Genomic DNA, 20,233 nt, shown 5'->3' on the forward strand with positions numbered 1-20,233 from the left:
GATATCCTACAGTTTTATTTGTCAATCCTACCTTCAAAGAAGCTGAAATTAGAAAATCTATTGTTTGAGGAATGCAATTGTAGGGACTATTTGTTATTATAGTACAGTTTCACCCATCTTGACTGATACACTGATCCTTTGTATTTAGATTGGGAATCTGGCTTAGACCTGTGATTATCAAGTGGACCCATGCTCACCTTCATTTTCATGAATTCTGTGCCAGGTCATGGTAGAGCCCCTCAGATTCTCAGACAACTGGGAATATTTCCCCCTACACGTCTATTTTCAAAGTGTTTCTGTAGCTGACTTTAGGCATATTTGATAACTCGTGTCATACACAGATATAGGCATTTATACCTTCATTCTCACAATATTTATGATTAGCCTCATCCATATTTTTCTGTTGCTCTGGCAAATACCCATGGCAACTTTAAGATAGAGATTTTTTTAAGTCCAAATTTTGTAGTTGTATGAAAATGAGAAAGTTGAAAAGAACAAGATGCTGTCATTTCTCCTACCATCTAAAATTTTTTCTATGATCCTATATTTCCTTCTATTCTTTGTGCATAAAACTTTATATCATTTGTCATAGTTTACAAAGACCTTGTCATTTTCTCCATGTCAAAAATTTCATATTGTTTTATATACTTCATAATTAACATTTTAATGGCTACAAAATACTCCATTGAAATTGAATACTGTAATTTATACTACAATTTCCTCATTGAACTTTTAGGTTGCTTCCATTTTTTAAAAGAAATACTGTTGGAATAAATAATTTTAAACAAATATGCAAGACTATATACATCTAATCAACATTATTGTGTAAATACCTTCTAAGTCTAAACACATAGTCTAACACAGGTGCCATTGATGTAAACATTTCTGATACTTCTTTTTTGAGATTGTCTTCAGATCCAATTGGTCAGCTACACATTAAAAGTTTCATTATTTTAAAACATATCTTGGTTTTGGACCCTAGATCATTTGTTCTTTTGTTCATATTTTGGCTGTTTACAAAAATCAATTCTAATTTTAAAATACCTAATTTTGCTTCCATTTTGACCATTTGGAAGGCTGCCAAAATGTTCAGAAGCCAATTTTAGAGGAAAAAGTGCCAAAAATGCATAGAGCAATGGGCAATTACTGCAATAACTGTGCAGCTTCGCACAGTGACAGCTTTGGAGGGCTAACACTCCTTTTTGTTATGTGAATTTGGGTAGGTTTGTTACTATTTTCATTAAGTTCATAACTCTAGTCGCACTTCTCATGAAACAAATATTGCCCCAAATAATGTCACTTTCTTGAGAGCAGAGGTGATTCTTTCATAGAACCTGCATTCGTGCCTTGCACATAGAACATACCCATGTATGTTTGTGACAGATTCTCTAGCAATGAATAAATACTCTGTCGAGAATACACTTTTTCCATTGGCGAGCACCTATGTTTGAATAAACTCTTCTGGTGAAGGCTTGAACTTTCCCACACTTGGCACCAACAATATCTGCATCACCTGGGAATTTGTTAGAAATGCATATTCCTTGGCCCCATTCTGCACCTCGTGAATCAGAAATTCTGGATGTTGGGCCCAATGATCTGTGTTTTATCAAAACCTCCATGTGATTCTGACCCATAATACATGATCAACAAATAGTAAAGTTTGGAGAAAACTGGAAATAGAGTTCAGGGAGACAATATTATGATGAGCAAAAGTTAGTGTCAGAGGCCACAGGTTAGAAAATTCTATGTTTTCTGAGCACATATTCTGGACTAAAAACTATGCTGTAGCCCTGGGTAGACAAAAGCAACAAAGAGAATGTCTTTGTTCTTATAGAGCTGATGGTCTAGAATAGATAAAAGATGAGTAATGGGTATAAAATATATAAATAGTTCCAATGCCCTGTGATGCTTCAATATAGAAATGTATGTAAAATATGGGTGGTAATGGTCATAACTATCATTGTAAGTCACACACTATCCGTCAGGCACACTGCAAGTGCTTTCCATCACAATATATTATTTTTCTCAGTCTGCCCATCAGAAGAAATATAAAAGCTTAAGAGGTGCTATGTAGTTTGAATAGGTTCCCTTGAACCTGGAAGGAAGAGTTCAGTCTCAAAGTTCACTCTCTCTTGCCCAGAGCACTTGAGCTCTTCATGAACTCTGCATTTGTCAGTTCCTTTCAGAAATGGGTGTATGGGCACCTATCTCAGAATGGATATGAAGATTAAATAAGGTAATGAATGAAATTGCTTAGCTCGGTATATGTCTTAACTATTCAATAGATAGTAATGTTTTGATTGCTGTTAATGGTAACCATCATCATTACCACTACCATCATCATCAAAATCATCATCATTGTTCCTAGAGTGGTGAGTGGCAATATAATATAGATTCTATATGAATGAAGAAGATGGACTCCAGCCAGACTGCCAGGGTTCAATTCTGGCTTTGTCAGCTTCTAGCTATGAGGCTATGGCTTAGCCTGTCCGTACTTCAATTTCCTCAGCTGTAAAGAGGGGACAGTAAGAGTGCTTGACTTCATAGGGTTATAGTGACTGGTAGATGAATTAATGTATGTAAACACTCGGAACGCCACCAGCCCTGTAGCAATTGTTCGGTAAGTGCTAGTTATTGTTATCATTCATGTTTGGGGGAATGTTCCATGGACTGCTCTGTCAGAAAGTTTAACTTTTCTTTATGGTATGTTGTGAGTTTTGATGGAGGGACTTATGCTTTAGGGGCCCATGGGATAAGAATATCACTTCCTTAGGGGCGTCTGGGTGGCGCAGTCGTTAAGCGTCTGCCTTCGGCTCAGGGCGTGATCCCGGCGTTATGGGATCGAGCACCACAACAGGCTCCTCCGCTATGAGCCTGCTTCTTCCTCTCCCACTCCCCCTGCTTGTGTTCCCTCTCTCGCTGGCTGTCTCTCTCTCTGTCAAATAAATAAATAAAATCTTTAAAAAAGATTTAAAAAAAGAATATCACTTCCTTAAATCTGTAGGGTTTAAGGCTCTACTACTTGAGTAAAGACCTTTTTGTGGTACCTAAAAATAAGGACAAAAAACTAATACCAAAATAGAGCTTTAAAAAGGCCAAGGGGAAAAATTTTAAAGCAAAGATCAGGGCATCCTTTTTTATTTTATGGAAAAGTCTTATTTGAGCAAATTTACTGATGATGATGCACAGATGCTGTTTGTAGACATTATTTTCCTCCTTTGAAATAACTGAGTGCTGATTTCCTATCTGTGCCAGCAGTCTTTTCAGAGTTAACTCCGTGCTTCTCTATATCATTGTGGAAGAGATTTCATATACAATTTTTCTAAAGATTAGAAAACTAAAACATGTACCTATTGCCTCAGAGGCTGAGAAGACGTACACAAATGTGAATAAACAGTTAAAACACTACCAGATGCACAGGAAGAGCCCTTGAACACAAATGCGATTGACATCAAGAAAATATTAGCTTTGTAATTCTGCCTAGATGGCACATTGATGGGCCGGCGCTGCAGAAGGATTCAGCTGCAAGTATTTCACGTAATTGATGGTGGAAGAAAAGAAAATTTCAACAGATATTTTTCTGTTAATTTGCCACAGGTGCTCAAATGCCTGCGACCTAGTATTTCAAGGATTCAAACTGCCACTGTGATAGCTTCAGGCTTGCTTCCGGGTTATTTTACAGACTGCGGCATAGATTTTTAAGAATTTAATTTTGGTTATTGGTAATGTTGTGCAGTTCACGTGATTACAGTCTAACAGGATGAGTGTAGTTTCTCAAAGAATCAAGTGGTTACTAATTTATATCACTCCAGATTCATGTTCAATTTTTATCATGTGCATTTGGTATTCGGTTCTTTTATTTTAACTCAACATTATTTCATCTACATGTTTCCATGTATTGCTTTTGGTCATTTACTTGCCTTGCCAGTCTCATTTTCCTGCTACCTCTGCTGGATTGTTTCTAGATTTTCACATTTATACACAGAGTTGCAGGAAGTATTTTAATATAAATTGTTTTTTTTCTCATTTTATAATATTGCCCAAGAGTTCGTTCTCCAAAATAGAATAAACAAAGTAAGAAATTTTATAGTTCTTGCTACATATTAGGAGATAACACTCTAGAAATATTAAATTAACAGTACTATCAGCATGGAATGTATGTATACTTTCCCCTATAATTTACATAATATTGGGTTTTATTTTATGTCTGTAATGGCTTTTTAAAATACAAATGACATAAAATTTACCATCTTACCCATTTTTTAAAGATTTTGTTTATTTATTTGAGAGAGAGCAGGAGACCAAAAGAGAGAGCACAGAGGGAGAGGGAGAAGCAGACTCCCCACAAGGCTGGAACCCAAGACCCTAGGATCATGACCTGAGCTGAAGGCAGAGGCTTAACCGACCGAGCCACCCAGGTGCCCTTATCTTACCCATTTTAAGTGTACAGGTTAGTGGTATTAAATACATTCATAATGTATTTATCTCCATAACTCTTTCATCTTGTAAAACTGAAACTCTATACCCATCGAACAATAACTTCTCATTTTCCACTACCCACCAGCCCCTGAAAACCACATTCTACTTTCTGCGTCCATAATTTTGATTACTAAGAACCTTGTATAAGCGGAATCATATGGTGTTTGTTTTTTTGTGACTGCCTTATTTCACTAGCCTAATGCCCTCAAAATTTATCTGTGTTGTAGCATATATCAGAATTTCCTTCCTTTTTAAAGCTGAAAAATATTCCATTGTATGTATATACCACATTGTGTTTATCCATTCATCCACAGTTGAACGCTAGCGTGGCTTCCAGATTTCAGCTATTGTGAATAATGCTGCTATGAACATGGGTTGAGACTCTACTTTTAATTGAGACTCTGCTTTTAATTGTTTTGGGTATATGACCAGAAGTGGAATTGCCAGATCATATGATAATTCTATTTTTCATTTTTTTAAGGAACCACCATACTGTTTTCCAAAGAGTCTGTCCATTTTTCATTCCCTGTTATAGTGTGCAAAATTTCCTATTTCTCTGCCTTCTTTCCAATATCTATTATTTTGTTTTTTGATAGTAGACATCCTAATAGGTGTAAGGTGGTGTCTCATTAGTTTTGATTTGCATTTCCCTAATGATTAGTGATTGGGCGTCTTTTTGGGGGGCTTATTAGCCACTTGTATATTTTCTCTGTTGAAGTGCCTATTCAAGTCTTTGCTCACTTTTAAATTGGGTTGTCTGATTTTTGTTGTTCAGCTTTTGGAGTTCTCTAATTATTTTGAATATGAATCCCTTATTGGGGATATGATATGCAAGCATTTTCCCTAATTCTGTGTGTTGCCTTTTTACTTTTGATAGTGTATTTTAATCACAAAATTTTCTGATATTCATGAAGTCTAATTTGTCTTTTTTTTCTTTTGTTGCCTTTGCCTTTGGTATCATTTACAAGAAATCATTGGAATCTAATGTCATGAAGCTTTTGCCTTGTATTTTTCTTCTAAGAGTTCTATAGTTTTAGATCTTGCATTTAAGCCTTTTATCCATTTTGAGTTGATTTTTGTGTATGATGTTAAATAAGGGTCCAACTTCATTCTTTTGCATGTGGATATCCAGTTTTCCCAGCACCATTTGTTGAAAGTACTGCTCTTTCCCCATTGAAAGGTCTTTGCACCTGTCAAAAATCCCATATAGTCAAGGGCTTATTTATGGGCTCTCTATTTTATTCCATTGGTCTAAACATCTGTCTTTATGCAAGTATAACACTATTTTGATTGTGGTAGTTTGTAGTAAGTATTGAAACCAGGAAGTGTGAGTCCTCCAGCTTTGTTCTCTTTCAAGATTATTTTGGCTATTAAGCATCTCTTGAGCATTTTAGGATAGTTTTTTCTATTTCCACAAAACATGTCTTTGGGATTTTTTGATAAGGATCGTATCGAATTTGTAGACTGCTTTGGGGAGTATTGACATCTTAACAATGTAAGTCTTTTAATCCATGAACATAGAATGTGTTTCCATTTATATTTTCTTTAATTGCTTTCAGCAATGTTTTATAGTTTTCACTGTACAAGTTTTTCACCTCCTTGGTTAAGTTCATTCCTAAGTATTTTAGTCTTTTCAATGCTGTTGTGAATGGAATTGTTTTTGTAGTTTCCTTTTCAGATTGTTCATTCTTAATGTATAGAAATACAGCTGATTTTTATGTGTTGGCTTTGTATCCTGTTACTTTGGTGAATTCATTTATTAGTTCTAACAGGTTTTTTTTGTGCAGAGTCTTTAGCCTTTTGTACATGTAAGATTGCATCACTTGTGAACAAATATAATTTTACTTTTTCCTTTCTAATTTAGATACCTTTTCTTTTTCTTGTTTGATTGCTCTGGCAAGAACTTTCAGTACTATATTGAATAGAAGTTGCAAAAGTTAGCATCCTTTCTGTGTTCCTGATTTTAGAGGAAAGGCTTTCAGTTTTTCACCATTGAGTATGTTTGCTTTGGGCTTTCCACATATGGGTTTAATTATATTGAGGTAATTTCTTTCTATTTTTAGTTTTTTGAGTGTTTTTATCATGAAAGGGTCTTGGAATTTGTCACATGCTTTTTCTTCACTACTTAACATGATCATATTTTCCCCTTTAATTCTGTTCATGTGGAAAATTACATTGATTGATTTTTGTATGTTGAACCATCCTTGAATTCCAAAAATAAATTCCACTTAGTCATGGTGTATAATCCTTTTAATATGCTGTTGTTTGCTAGTATTTTGTTGAGAATTTTTACATCAGTGTTTCTAAGGGTTATTGGTCTATAGTTTATTCCTCATAGTGTCCTTGCCTAGCTTTGATATTAGGGTAATGCTGGCTTCATAGAATGAATTAGAAAGTAATCCCTCCTCTTTAATTTTTAAAAAAGTTTGAGAAAGGTTGATGTTAGTTCTTCTTTAAATGTTAGGTAGAATTTGCCCTTGAAGTCATCATGTCCAGGGTTTTCCCTTGTCAGGAGATTTTTTGATTACTAATTCAGTTTCCTTACTATAGTTACAGATGTATTCAGATTTTCTCTTTTTTTTATAGTAATATTTTTTATTATATTATGTTAGTCACCATACAGTACATCCCTAGTTTTTGATGTAAAGTCCCATGATTCATTACTTGCGTATAACACCCAGTGCACCATGCAATACGTGCCCTCCTTAATACCCATCACCAGATTTTCTATTTATTCATGATATAGGGTTGGTAGGTTTTGTGTTCCTAGAAATTTGTCCATTTCATTTAGGTTATCCAACTTGTTAGCATATAATTGTCCATATACTCTTTTATAATCCTTTGTTTCTGTGAAATTGGTAGTAATGTCCCCAGTTTTATTGCTGATTTTAGTAATGTGACTGCTCTCTCTCTATTTCTTAGTCCATCTAGCTAAAGGTTTGTCAATTTTGTTGATCTTTTCAAAGAACCAACTTTTGGTTTTATTGATTTTTCTTTTGTTTTTCTATTCTCTGTTTCATTTATCTCTGCTCCAATCTTTTTTTAAAAATCTCTGTTCTAAACTTTATTTCATTTCTTTCACTAGCTTTGAGTTTAGTTTGTTCTTCTTTTTCTATTTCTGTTCCTTAAGTTGTAGAGATAGGTGGTTGATTTGCGATCTTTCCTGTTTTTTAATGTAAGCATTTATCACTCTAAACTTTCCTTTTAGCAGTGCTTTTACTGCATTCTATATATTTTGGTATGTTGTGGTTTTGTTTTCATCCATAGCTAAAAATTTTATAATTTCCCTTGTGATTTCTTCTTTGATCCATTGGCTGGCTAAGAGTGTTGTTGTTTAGTTTCCACAAATTTGTGATTTTTCATTTTCCTTCTGTCATTTTTCTAACTTCATTCTGTTGTGGCCAGGAAAGATACTTTGCATGATATATATACCTTTTTAAATCTGTTGAGACTCAGTTTGTGGCCTAACATGGTCTATCCTGTAAAACATTCCATGTGCTTGAGAAGAGTGTGTATGCTGTTTTTGGATAGAGTGGTCTGTTAGATCTAGTGGCTTTAAAACAATAATGTTCTTTAAGTCCTCTGTTTCCTTACTTATCTTCTGTCTGGTTGTTCTGTGAAAGGAAAGTATACACAAAATGACTTCTAAAGGCTGAAGGAGACATAAAACTGAAGAAAAAGATTGAGAAGTCCAGTTTGATAAGAAATGGTTTATCAAGGGGACTCATGGACAAAAGTGTGTTTTGGGTGGATACGAGGCGAGTAGATCTCTGAAACACCATCTCCTTTAGGACTTGCTTTTATCCCTAGAGGCTAGAGCTAAATGCTGAGGGACCACTCAAGAGGAGAACGTTTATGAACAGGTGTATGTCACAGGTTATTCTAGCCACTATTGAGAGTTGAGTATTGAAGTCTCAAACTATTATTCTAGAACTGTCTATTTCTACCTTCAATTCTGTCAATTTTTGCTTCATATATATTGGCTGACTGCCATTAGGTGCATAAATGTTCATAATTGTTAATATCTTCTTGGTGTATTGACCTCTTCGTTAATAGATAATGTTCTTCTTTGTCTCTTATAACCCTTTTTTATTTGAAGTCAATTTTGTCTGATATCAGTATAGTCATCCCTATTCTCTTTTGTTTAATATTTGCATGGAATATCTTTTTCCATCCTTTTATTTTCAAAATATTTGTGTCTTTAGCTCTAAAGTGAGTCTCTTGTAGATAGAATATAATTAGATAATTTAAAAAATCCTTTCTGCCAATCTCCACCTTTTGATTAGAGATTTTAATCTATTTACATTCAAAGTAATTATTGCTAAGTAGGGACTTATTTCTTTCATTTTGCTATTTGCTTTTTTTATGTTTTTTAGGGTTTTTTTTGGTCCCTCATTCTCTTCATTACTGTCTTCTTTTGTGTTTAACTGATTTTTATAGTGGAATGTTTACATTTCTTTTTCATTTCCTTTTGTTTATATTCTAGAAGTATTTCTTTGTGGTTACAATGGGGATTACATTTAACATCCTAAATTATAGGACTTTAATTTGAATTTATACCAGTTTAACTTCAATAACATATAAAAACTCTGATCCTTTTCAGCTTCATCCCCATGCTTTTTGGTCACTGATATCACCAAGTTACATCTTAATACATTATGTGTCCCCAAATAAACTAATAATTATTTTAAATGCATTAGTCTCTTAAATCATTTAGAAAACATGAAAGTGGAACTACAAACCATTGTTACAATAAAAATAGCTTTTATAATTGTCTATTTATCTTTATTGAGATCTTAATTTCTTTATATGGCTTCAAGTTACTGTCTAGTGTCTTCATTTCACCCTGTAGGACTCCCTTGAACACTTCTTATAGGGCAGGTTTACTTCACTATCTTCCCAGAATCCTTTATAATGGCTTCTTTTTTTTTATACTAATATTTTTTTATTATATTATGTTAGTCACCATACAGTACATCCCTGGTTTTTGATGTAAATTTCCATGATTCATGAGTTGCGTATAACACCCAGTGCACCATGCAATACATGCACTGGAATAGATAATGCTAAGTGATATAATGGCTTCTTTCAGTAATTTTGATTTGGATTTATTTATTTTATATGAAGCTGTATGTTTGTGAAAAGAAAGGTTTAAGATTAATATTTATAATTTTTAAATATGTAATGCACCATTTAGCTATTTTGGTCATTGCAAATGTTGGGAATATATTTGGCTGCAAATAAAAAGAAATTTGACTCATTGTGGCTGTTTTAGTCATGATTCTCTAGAAATAAAGAGAACCAGTAGGATATATCTATATCTATATATAGATATAGATAGTAGATAGATAGGTAGATAGACAGATGATAGATGAAGAGATTTATTATGAGGAATTGACTCATATGATTGTGGAGGCTGTGAAGTCCCAAGATCTATAGGCAGCAAACTGGTGAATCAGGAGAGCTGATATTCACGAAGTTGTACAACACCCATCACTAATTTTAGAACATTGTCATCATCTCCCAAAGAAACGCCATACCTGTTAACATTCACTGCCCATTTTCCTTGCCCCCAACCAGCTCTAGGCAACGTAAAATTTACATTCTACCTCTACGGATTTACCTATTCTAAACATTTCATATAAGTGGAGTCTTACAATATGTGGTCTTTTTTTTTTTTTTTTTTTACTTTTTTCACTTAATATAATGTTTTCAAGGTTCCTCCATGTTGCAGCATGTATAAGAACATAATTTTTTAATTGCTGAATGATATTCCATTGTAGGGACGTACACTTTATTTATCCATTCATGAGCTGCTGGACATAAGGGTTGTTTTTACCTTTGACTATTATGAATAATGCTGCTATGAACATTTGTGTGCAAGTTTTTGTGTGAATATATATTTTCATTTCTCTTCAGTATATACCTAGTAGTACATGTTTCACTTTTAAAGGAACTGTTAAATTGTTTTTAAAGTGACTACACCATTTTACATTCACATCAGCAATGTACAAAGATTTCAAATTTTTCCACATCCTTGGCAATACTTTCTCTGCCTTTTTGATCATAGCCATCCTAGTGGGTATGAATGGCGTTTCATTGTGGTTTGGATTTGCATTTTCCTGATGTCTAATGATATTTAGCATCCTGTTAGGTGCTCATTATCTGTATATTTTGTTTGAAGAAAGTCTATTCATATTCTTTACCCATTTTTTAATTAGGTAGCTATTTTATTTTTGAGTTCTTAAGAGGTCTGTGTATATTTTAGATATAAGTGCCTTATCAGGTACATAATTTACAAAAATTTTCTCCTATTCTGTGCATTGTCTTTTCACTTTTTGATGGTGTCTTTTGAAATACAAAGGTTTACAATTTTGGTGGTTCAATTTATCTATTTTTTCTTTTGTTGCTTATGATTTTGGTGTTGTATCTAAGGAACAATTCCATTACCCAAGGAAGGTCATGAAGTTTTAATGTTTTAGCTCTTACATTTAGGTCTGTGATTATTTTTTTTAAGGATTTTATTTCATTTTTATTTTTATTATTTTTTTATTTATTTTTATTTTTTTAAAGATTTTATTTATTTATGTGACAGACAGCCAGCGAGAGAGGGAACACAGCAGGGGGGTGGGAGAGGAAGAAACAGGCTCCCAGCGGAGGAGCCCGATGTGGGACTCGATCCCGGAACACCGGGATCACGCCCTGAGCCGAAGGCAGACGCTTAACGACTGCGCTACCCAGGCGCCCCTCATTTTTATTTTTATCTTTGTTTTTATTTTTTTAGAGAGAGAAAGGAGGTGGGGGAGGGGCAGAGAAAGAGGGAGAGAGAGAATCTTAAGCAGGCTCTACATCCAGCACAGAGCCTGACTCAGGGCTCGATCTCATGACCCTGAGATCATGACCTGAGCCCAAATCAAGAATTGGACACAGCCAACTTAGCCATCCAGGTGCACCCTGTGATTGATTTTTGTATATATATATATATATATATATATATATATATATATATATATTTTATATATGTTGTGATATATAGCTTTTTTTCTCTTTTTTCTCTTACATGTGGATATTTGGTTGGGCCCAGCACCGTTTCTTTGAAAATATTTTTCTATATCCATTGAATTATTTTGACACCCTTGTTGAAAATGAACTGACCATTCTTTTAAAGGTTTATTTTTGGACTTTAAATTCTATTCTATTGATCTATGTCTATCCTTATACCAGTGCCATGATTTCTTACTACTATACCTTTTTTTTTTTTTAATATCATGAAGGAGTGTTAGCTTTTGTCAAATGCTTTTTCGCTATCTATTGAGACGATCATGTGGCTTTTGTCCTTTTCTATTATATGATATATTACATTGATTGATTCTTGGATGTTAAACCAACCTTGCATTACTGGGATAAATCCCTCTTGGTCATGGTGTATAATCCTTTTTATTTGTTGCTGGTATCAGTTTGCTTATATTTTGTTGCGGATTTTTTTTTTTTTTTGCTTTTATATTCATAAAAGATGTTAGTCTGTAGTTTTCTTTTCTTTGATATCTTTGTCTGGTTTTGATATCAGTAATAGTGACCTTGTAGGGTAAGTTAAATTTTTGGAAGAGTTTCTAAAGAATTGGTATTAATTTTTAAACATAATCATTTTGATTTTTTTTACAGCTTCCTTTATAGTTTACCCTTTGCTATTGTTAAATTGCAGGTGGGGTTATAAGTGGGAGCAGGGAGGTAGTGTTTAATGCTGGTCATCCCCTATAGAACAATTGGCAATGAAAGTACAGGACTCTAGATAAAAGTGTTGAGTCCTCATTCTGCCCACTTCTACTAAACAGTGCTGGATTGCACTACTGGAGGACATTCTTAATTGCAGAAACAAATCACAAAGGCTTTTCTTTTTTTTTTTTTTTTTTAAAGATTTTATTTATTTATGTGACAGAGAGACAGCCAGCGAGAGAGGGAACACAAGCAGGGGGAGTGGGAGAGGAAGAAGCAGGCTCACAGTGGAAGAGCCTGATGTGGGACTCGATCCCGGATCGCCAGGATCACGCCCTGAGCCGAAGGCAGACGCTTTAACGACTGCGCCACCCAGGCGCCCCATCACAAAGGCTTTTCTATCTTGAATTCAGAACCATAGTTGGAAGATGCCTTTCAGTGCTGGGTTCCTCATTGGAGCCATGGGTACATGTCCAACTTACTTACCTGTAACTTATTGGTACAAATTTGTTCAGGAACATCATTTAAGCAAAACAAACGAGGTAAAGGAAAGAAAAGAAAGTGAGATTGGCAAACCAAGAAACAGACTCTTAACTATAGAGGACAAACTGATGGTTACCAGAGGGAAGGTGGGTGGAGGGATGGGTTAAATAGGTGATGGGGATTAAGGAGTGCGCTTGTGATGAGCACCAGGTGTTGTAAGAAGTGTTGAATCATTATACTGTACACCTGAAACCAATATTACACTGTGTGTTAACTAACTGGAATTTAAATAAAAACTTAAAAAAAAGAGCCTGTTGAGAAATGTTACACTGACCTCCTCTTGAGTAAGAGATTCTGAGAACAAAGAGAGTTTGTTGAATCCCAGACATCATGTAAGGTAATCTGAACAATAAATATTTGGATTGTCTTCCTACATGTTTCAGAGTACTTTTGGTCATTAATCACCCTACCAACTCAGGGAAATTTTCAGGGAAAAATTGCACTGAAGAAATAATAATAACTAGTATTTATTAAATAATTATAATATGCCAAATACTGTTTGAAATTCTTTATATATACTATCTTTTATCCTCATAGCAATCTTATGAAGTCAATACTAGTATTATTCTCTACTTTACAGATGTGGAAACTCAGAAACAGGTTTCATGTGGGTTGCTTCATGTCATAGTAGAACCAGGATTTGACCTAGGTTATGTGACTCCATAGCCCACCCTGAACCTGAAGTTAGAGTGGATTAGGTATATTCCAGAGCAGGGATTCAGATTCAGGGTTTCTGTATTACAATTTTTGAGTTTATAAGTCGTTTGTCTCTCTCTTGATGAAGACTGATATTTAAGAAATGTTCATAGAGGGTGTGCTAAGATGATGCTAAGGATTTGAAATTAGACTTTCTCTGCAGGGATAATGTAATAGACAAGTTAACAAAATAAATATTTAGCATTTATTGAGTGCTATGTTTCATGGCAAGTGATTCACTTGTATAAATTGATTGAATCTACAAAATAACTCTGTGAATTAAGTATTATTATTATCGCTCTTATTTATAGATGAAACCACTGAAGCATGTATATATAATTTGCCCAAGGTCAATTAGCAATAAGTGCCAGAGCCCCCATTTGAACCTAGATGATTTTACTCCACAGTCTTAATCATTTTGCTATGCAATTTCTCTAAGTAAGTAGTCACCAGACATATTGTCACAACAGTGCAGTCACACCAAGAAAGCAGTGATAAGACTGGATCATCATATTTATGCATGTCGAGGTTGGAGTCACATCTATAGGAGAGAAATGTGTTGTGGCTGAGAGAAGAAGACAGGGCTTCCTGCAAATATGAGGCAACCTGGACAAACATGGAAATAGGAAAAGAAAAATTACTGTTAAAAGGGAGGCCGTTAGCTTGTACCTTCACAGAAGATGGGGATAGGCTGATAGGGTGTGGTGCGCACTCTGAAGTTGTGCCAGCTTGGTCCCGAGGGAGCTGTGGTTTGGGAGGATTTGGAGTCATACCTCAGGAGCGAAAAGGGACGGTTTGAAAGAGCAATTTTAGAAAATGAATTTGATAAACTCAATTAGCATGCATAGAGATTGAATCAACACTAGATTAATAGAAACTTTAATTACAAGTGTTTCTAGTAATTTAAGAAGCATCTGGAAATTACCAGGAAAAACTTGACTGTTGGGGTAATATTTCTTTTTTAGTGCCAAAATTATCATAGTTTTCTTTTTCTTGTAGCAGTGAAATCAGGGACTGGGTTTATTCAGCACTTTTCTTCATGGAAACACCAATATTTCCCATTGTTCTACAGTTTTCCTGCAAAGTGTTCTACTACCAGTTCGGGGCTGCATGTTTGGATCTCTGTGTTTGAGTGGGAAGAGAGTATCCCCAGAGCCAGGCCGTGACCAGAGAGCTGGATGTATGTGGGCAGTTTTCTTCCAGATGTGTGGGTCGTCTGCAGTATAGCCTTGATGGGCTTCCGAGCTTTCTTTGTCTCCTCGAACACATGTGTTCACTCACCTCTTGGTCATGAAGGCGCTCTTAATGTTCTTTTGAGTTTGAGGCAGTTTGCGACTTTAAAGGATCATCAAATTACCAAAATAAATTTCATGTAGTGTTTTCCATGGGATGATCATTAAATTGAAGTTCTAAGTTATTTTTACCAAAAAGAAAAATTCACATCAAAAGCAAATAAACCAATATTGCCCACCCGTCCTATTTCTCATATGCAAACAAAGATCAGTGAGAGTCAAATGCCAAATATGGACACTTAAAAAAATACTTTTGGTCCATTTCTACTTTTAAGGTAACCTGGTGGCTTCTTTTCTCAAGTCCTCACACAGGTATTCAGGAATACCAGGATGGTGTGCCAAAAATCCCAACAGCTTGTATTACAGTGGAAGATGCAGAAATGATGTCAAGAATGGCTTCTCGTGGGAACAGAATTGTTATTCAGCTGAAGATGGGGGCAAAGAACTACCCAGATGCTGATTCCTTCAACACTGTAGCAGAGATCATTGGTAGCAAGTACCCAGAGCAGGTGAGTGGAGGAGGTGCATGGGCTGTCTGGGAGCAGGGTTTTGTGGTCAAGTATCAGTTTTTAGAGATGGCTGGACAAAGAGAGAACATGAATTTACAAAGATGGTCCTTATAAACTCATTGAAGGCAGGATCTTTATATATATGTATGTATACAATTATATACATATATGTTTCCCACCAAAAATTTTATATGAATTGAAGAGTGAAATAGGATCCATGGTGTGGAAATTCAACCTCTAAGTAGCTGTGCGCACACACACATATGTGTGCGTGTGTGTGTGCGTGTGCGTGTGTGTGATATTTATTCCATTTGGAGCCAGGTTGGCAATTGAGATCATACCGCTAGCTAATAGTTACTGTTCTCATTGTGTGCATTATGTTATTTGAGTCTTTCAAAACTCAGTGAAGTAGGATTTATTTTCATCATTTTACAGGTGAGGAAAGTAACATAGAAGGAAACTCAGGTGCCTGAGGTCTACACAGCTAGTAAGTGGCTGAGAAGGGACTCAAAATCAGGACCTTATAAATGTTAAACCAAGTTTTAAACCACAGTAATTTCCTGAAGTATTTTTTTTTCCTTAGCAAAGTTGGAAAATCAAATAATACTAGAGGTAAATTCAGACTCTGTGCTAGCTGAAGGTTAAATAAGTTTGGCAAGGTACTTATTCTCGGAGTCTTTGAGAATTTTTCTGCAAAGAAGGCGTGGTATATGTAATGTAGCAGGATTATTGTGAGGACTCCACTAGCCCCGCACATCAAACAGCCTAGCACAGTGTTTGCTACAATGCAGACACTCACTGAATGGAAGTTTACTTCATATGACACCAAGTATACCAAAAACCAGTCTGATAAGGTGTCAGGTGCAAATTTCCTCTGTTAGTAGTTATTGAAACTCTGAGAATAGCATGTATACATCAAGTTATTCCAGAGTTACAGGCTTGTATTTTGCTTAAAAAGGTAAATGGGATGAAGGAAAAAGCGAATAATGATGGAGAAACAAATTTTCTGTACATGTCCTAACTCAGGACCTCTCCCAGACATGAGAGCTCTGTTACAGTGAAGGTTTGTGTTATGTTCAGGACTCTTTTCCTCCTTCCCAAATTACATCCAGGATGTAGGCATGCATCAGCCTTAGGCTTGTAGCCACAGGGATAATGGAAAAGCAAGATCTCAGTAGGACCATAGGGAGTCAAATAGCTATAGAGAAACTCTAGTTTCCAATGTTGAGAAAACAAACAAACAAGCCCCTTGCCCTTTAGGAACCTGATAACCACAGAAGAGCTCAGAGTCTATATTCCAGGTACTAAGGAGTCAGACTCCTTAAAGTATAATCCTTACCAGGTATTTTCCCCAGTCAGTAGTTCCAGGATGAAGTGTTGCCATTGTTAAGGCTGCGAGCCGAGGGCAGGAAGGGTCAGGATTATCTATGATCCATTGTCTGGGTGAGCAGCCTGCTCTGATCCCTAGGCTGGGTGGCCAGAGGAGCGTGAGTTATTGGGAGCCTTAGTCGGAAGCAGCCAGGGCGTGTCAAGGTCTGAGCTAAAGGAGTTCTTGGGGCTGGAGCAGCCAGAAGGCTGTGGTAGTGCTGGCTCACACAGCTTCCTAAGGGCCACTGGTATCTTCTGGATGGGAATGCTTGGGCCTAATCCTCAGCTCAGGTTGATTAAAAAAAAAAAAATCAGCTTTATGGAAGTATAATTACATAAATTTACCAAATTCAAGCGTACAATTCATTGAACTTTGAAAAATGTGTGCAGTAATGTAACCACGACAACGCTCTTAATAGAGAATATTTTCATCACTCCAAACCTTACCTCGTGTGCCTTTGCTGTCCATCTTGTCCTCCACTCCCCTGCCCCCTGGTAACTACTAATCTGCTTTCTAGAACTAGAGTTTTTTCTTCTCTAGAATTTCATGAAAGTGGAACCATAGTGCAGTCTTCCGAGTCTGGCTCCTTTCACTCACATATAACGCTTTTGAGATTATCCATGTGGTTTTAGCAGTTGTCCATCCCTTCATATTGCTGCTGAGTGATATTTTATTGCATGGATATACCACAGCTTGCTTATCCGTTCAGCAGTTGTGGACCTTTGGGTGGTTTCTAGTTTTTGACTGTTCTGAGTAGAGCTTCTGTGAATACTCTTGTGTAAGTCTTTCCGTGGACCTACGTCTTCATTTCTCTTTATGTAAATGCCTAGGAGTAGAATTGCTGGGTCAGCCTGAATTTTAAGCACCCTGATCTCCACCAGGTGCTTCAGTATCTGTATTCTGTGGGGGTAGCATCTTCTCTAGGTGGGTAGATTCCAGAGAGTTCCCAAGACTCCAGATTAAACTTTTACCTCTACCCTAGCATTGCATAGCATTCCAGACATTGGTTATAAATACGTTGTTACCAAGATTCACAAAGGAGAAAATTAACACAAGTTCTCCCACAAAGAAGTCACAGTATTACTTCCACAGAAGGAATGTGGATGAGTACAGGGGAGGAATCTGCCTCAGAGTCTGCTTAAAACCACAGGGGAGCGGCAAGCATGTGCTCTTCCCTCTGGGCGTTAGGTGAGTTAACGATCCTGAAAAAGCATAGTCCATCCCTGAGAAATGCTGCCCCTTCCATGAAGATTCCTCAGGTAACCCTCCCCTCATCTCAGCACTGTGTGCTCTTATGTCATCTCCCGCCAGGGCTTGCTAACGCCCTGAGCAGGCACTCAGTTTACTTTTTTTCTTGCTTTTCATTAATGCCTATCCTAGGACTTGGCATGTAGCAGCTTCTCAACACATATTATGTTTTAGTAAAATGAAGAGAGGAGGTAAAGGAGAAAATGGTTGGAGAATTTTCTTAAGCTCAATTCCTTTTAAATCTAGAAGTTCTTCTGCCCATTTAGAATACTGATTGTCCATTGACATATTGGACATCACCCCTAAAGGCAGCTCTGTATTGTCCAAACCTGAACACCTCAACTCCTTCGAACCTGATCAGCTGCTTTAGTTTCTTGTCTCTGTGAAAGGAGCCATGTTTACCTGCCAGCACGGTTCAAGCACTTCACGTTAGTTTTCATTTTCTCTCTTTATCACTGACCTACAGCCAGGCACCACATCCCATTAAGTCTACTTTCAGCATGTTAAAAAAAAAAAAAGTCTGTTCCGTCTTGCCTTTACTGTCATCATTGTCCTAATTCGGGCCCTTGCCATCCCCCCCCGATTTTTCTTCTTCCAATCTCTCCCCTATTTTTGCAGTGCAACTCAGAGCTGTTTTAAAATGCTGATCTCTAACTGGTGTTTCCCTGCTGTCAGACCCCCTCTCCTGTTCCCTATAAGATAAAGGTTATGATAAAGATAAATACTGGGGTGAGTAATCAGAGGTGAGCAGAAGACAGAGGAAAAGAGATGTAGAGGGAGGGAGGCAGTTATAGGTAAGAGGAAATTATGTAGCAGAAAATGAATGCTCAGAAGCGAGCAGAAAATGAGACTGAAGGAGGGGAAGATACGTCTGATGGAGATTCAAATGCCAACTAAGAACCGTTCTCTCATTGGCTAGTGAGGGAGTCCGGCTCTCCTCAACTCCGGCAAACTTGCTGAAGATCGCTCAGCTTTGTTTTTAAGGATAAGTCCAGTAGTCCTGCCTTATCCGCGGTTTCGCCTTGCGTCGGGTCAGTTACCTGGGGTCAGCCACAGTCCGGAAGCAGATGCTCCTCCCCCTGCAGTAAGGTCAAGGCAGCAGCAACCAAGGCTACGTCACGTGCCTACCTCATTGCCCTCACTGCGGCTCATCGCGTAGGCATTTTATCCTCACACATCCTCATCAGAAGAGTGAGTACAGCACAGTAAGGTATTTTCAGAGAGAGACTGCATTCACACATTTATTACAGCATGCTATTATAATTGTTCCATTTTATTATGTGACTGTTGTTAGGCTCTGTGCCGAATGTAGAAGTTAAACTTTATCATAGGTATGTATGTATAGAAAAAAACTATAGTATAAATAAGACTCGATGTTACCGTGGTTTCAGGCATCCCCCGGGAATCTTGGAATGTGTGCCCTGTGGATAAGGAGGGGACTACTGTAATGGCAGCAGTGCCATAAACATTAGGTTATGTAGGTTGATAGTTTAGGTTGACTAACTTTTGTCTGACACATCCTCCCCACCTTGCTCCGTATCCCACTAAAGAGAGTGTTAAATAATGCTGTGCAAATGACTTGCAGTGGAAATTAGCTCTAAAAAGAAGGAGGGTTTATTGCAATTTCTATTATTCTGCGTGCAGATCAAACGTCCTGGGTGACTTGAGGGTAGGCTGACACACAGTGGCCGGCAGACACTCTTCCGTGCTAACACCCAGCACAACCCCTTATATCTCATTATTCATACACAGCACTTCAGTGAAAGAAAAGTGGTTAGCACATAAAGAATCCTTCTCGTTTGGCCCAAGAACCATAGACAAGGTGTGGTGATTTTCAGCTCTAGAAAAGTATATATGTGATTGATGGAGCATTAACACATTTTGAAACCCTATTGCATAATTCAGCCGTAAGCTCTAAGTACTGAATTAACCATAGGCTTTTAAAAATGATGGTAATACAAATACTTTATTGAGTTTCCATAGTGAAAACGGCAGAGTAGGGGTATTATGCACATTAATGCTACCCTCTTCCTAAGGAACCCACAGTGACACGTTTTGCCTCCTCCAAGCCCAGAATCATGCCAGTGTAGGGGGGACCCTGTCCTGCCATTAGGCCGAATAGCCCTTTCCTGGCTTTACTTTATGATGCGTCCAGGGTACTTCATTCCAACAAACAGGCAAACACAGAAGGAGTGTTGCGCTCAAACTGACCTGACAAAGGGACCAATGACCTGAAACTAGGGAGTTAGTGCACCTTGTAGGACAGACTCTCTCCTGAGAACAGATTCTCTAGTGTTGACTTTTGGGGCTGGCCCATTTCTTTTGCTCCTCAGTGATATTTCCTAGGCCTTATTCTGAGGTTTTACCTAGTAAATGCAGTATTT

At 36.9% G+C, this 20,233-nt stretch overlaps 1 protein-coding gene across 13 annotated transcripts in view; it reads left to right on the forward strand.

The window, feature by feature from the left end:
* Positions 1-20,233, forward strand: part of CPQ (carboxypeptidase Q) — a 440,125-nt gene that overhangs the window by 183,691 nt on the left and 236,201 nt on the right. For all 13 annotated transcript variants that reach the window (XM_057308086.1, XM_057308090.1, XM_057308083.1 and 10 more), the window contains one exon: positions 15,025-15,232. In XM_057308086.1, coding sequence (XP_057164069.1) covers positions 15,025-15,232 — 208 coding nt within the window. The remainder of the gene's footprint in view (positions 1-15,024; positions 15,233-20,233) is intronic.

This window comes from Ursus arctos, unplaced genomic scaffold (genome assembly GCF_023065955.2).
Source record: "Ursus arctos isolate Adak ecotype North America unplaced genomic scaffold, UrsArc2.0 scaffold_6, whole genome shotgun sequence".
Taxonomy (NCBI): domain Eukaryota; kingdom Metazoa; phylum Chordata; class Mammalia; order Carnivora; family Ursidae; genus Ursus; species Ursus arctos.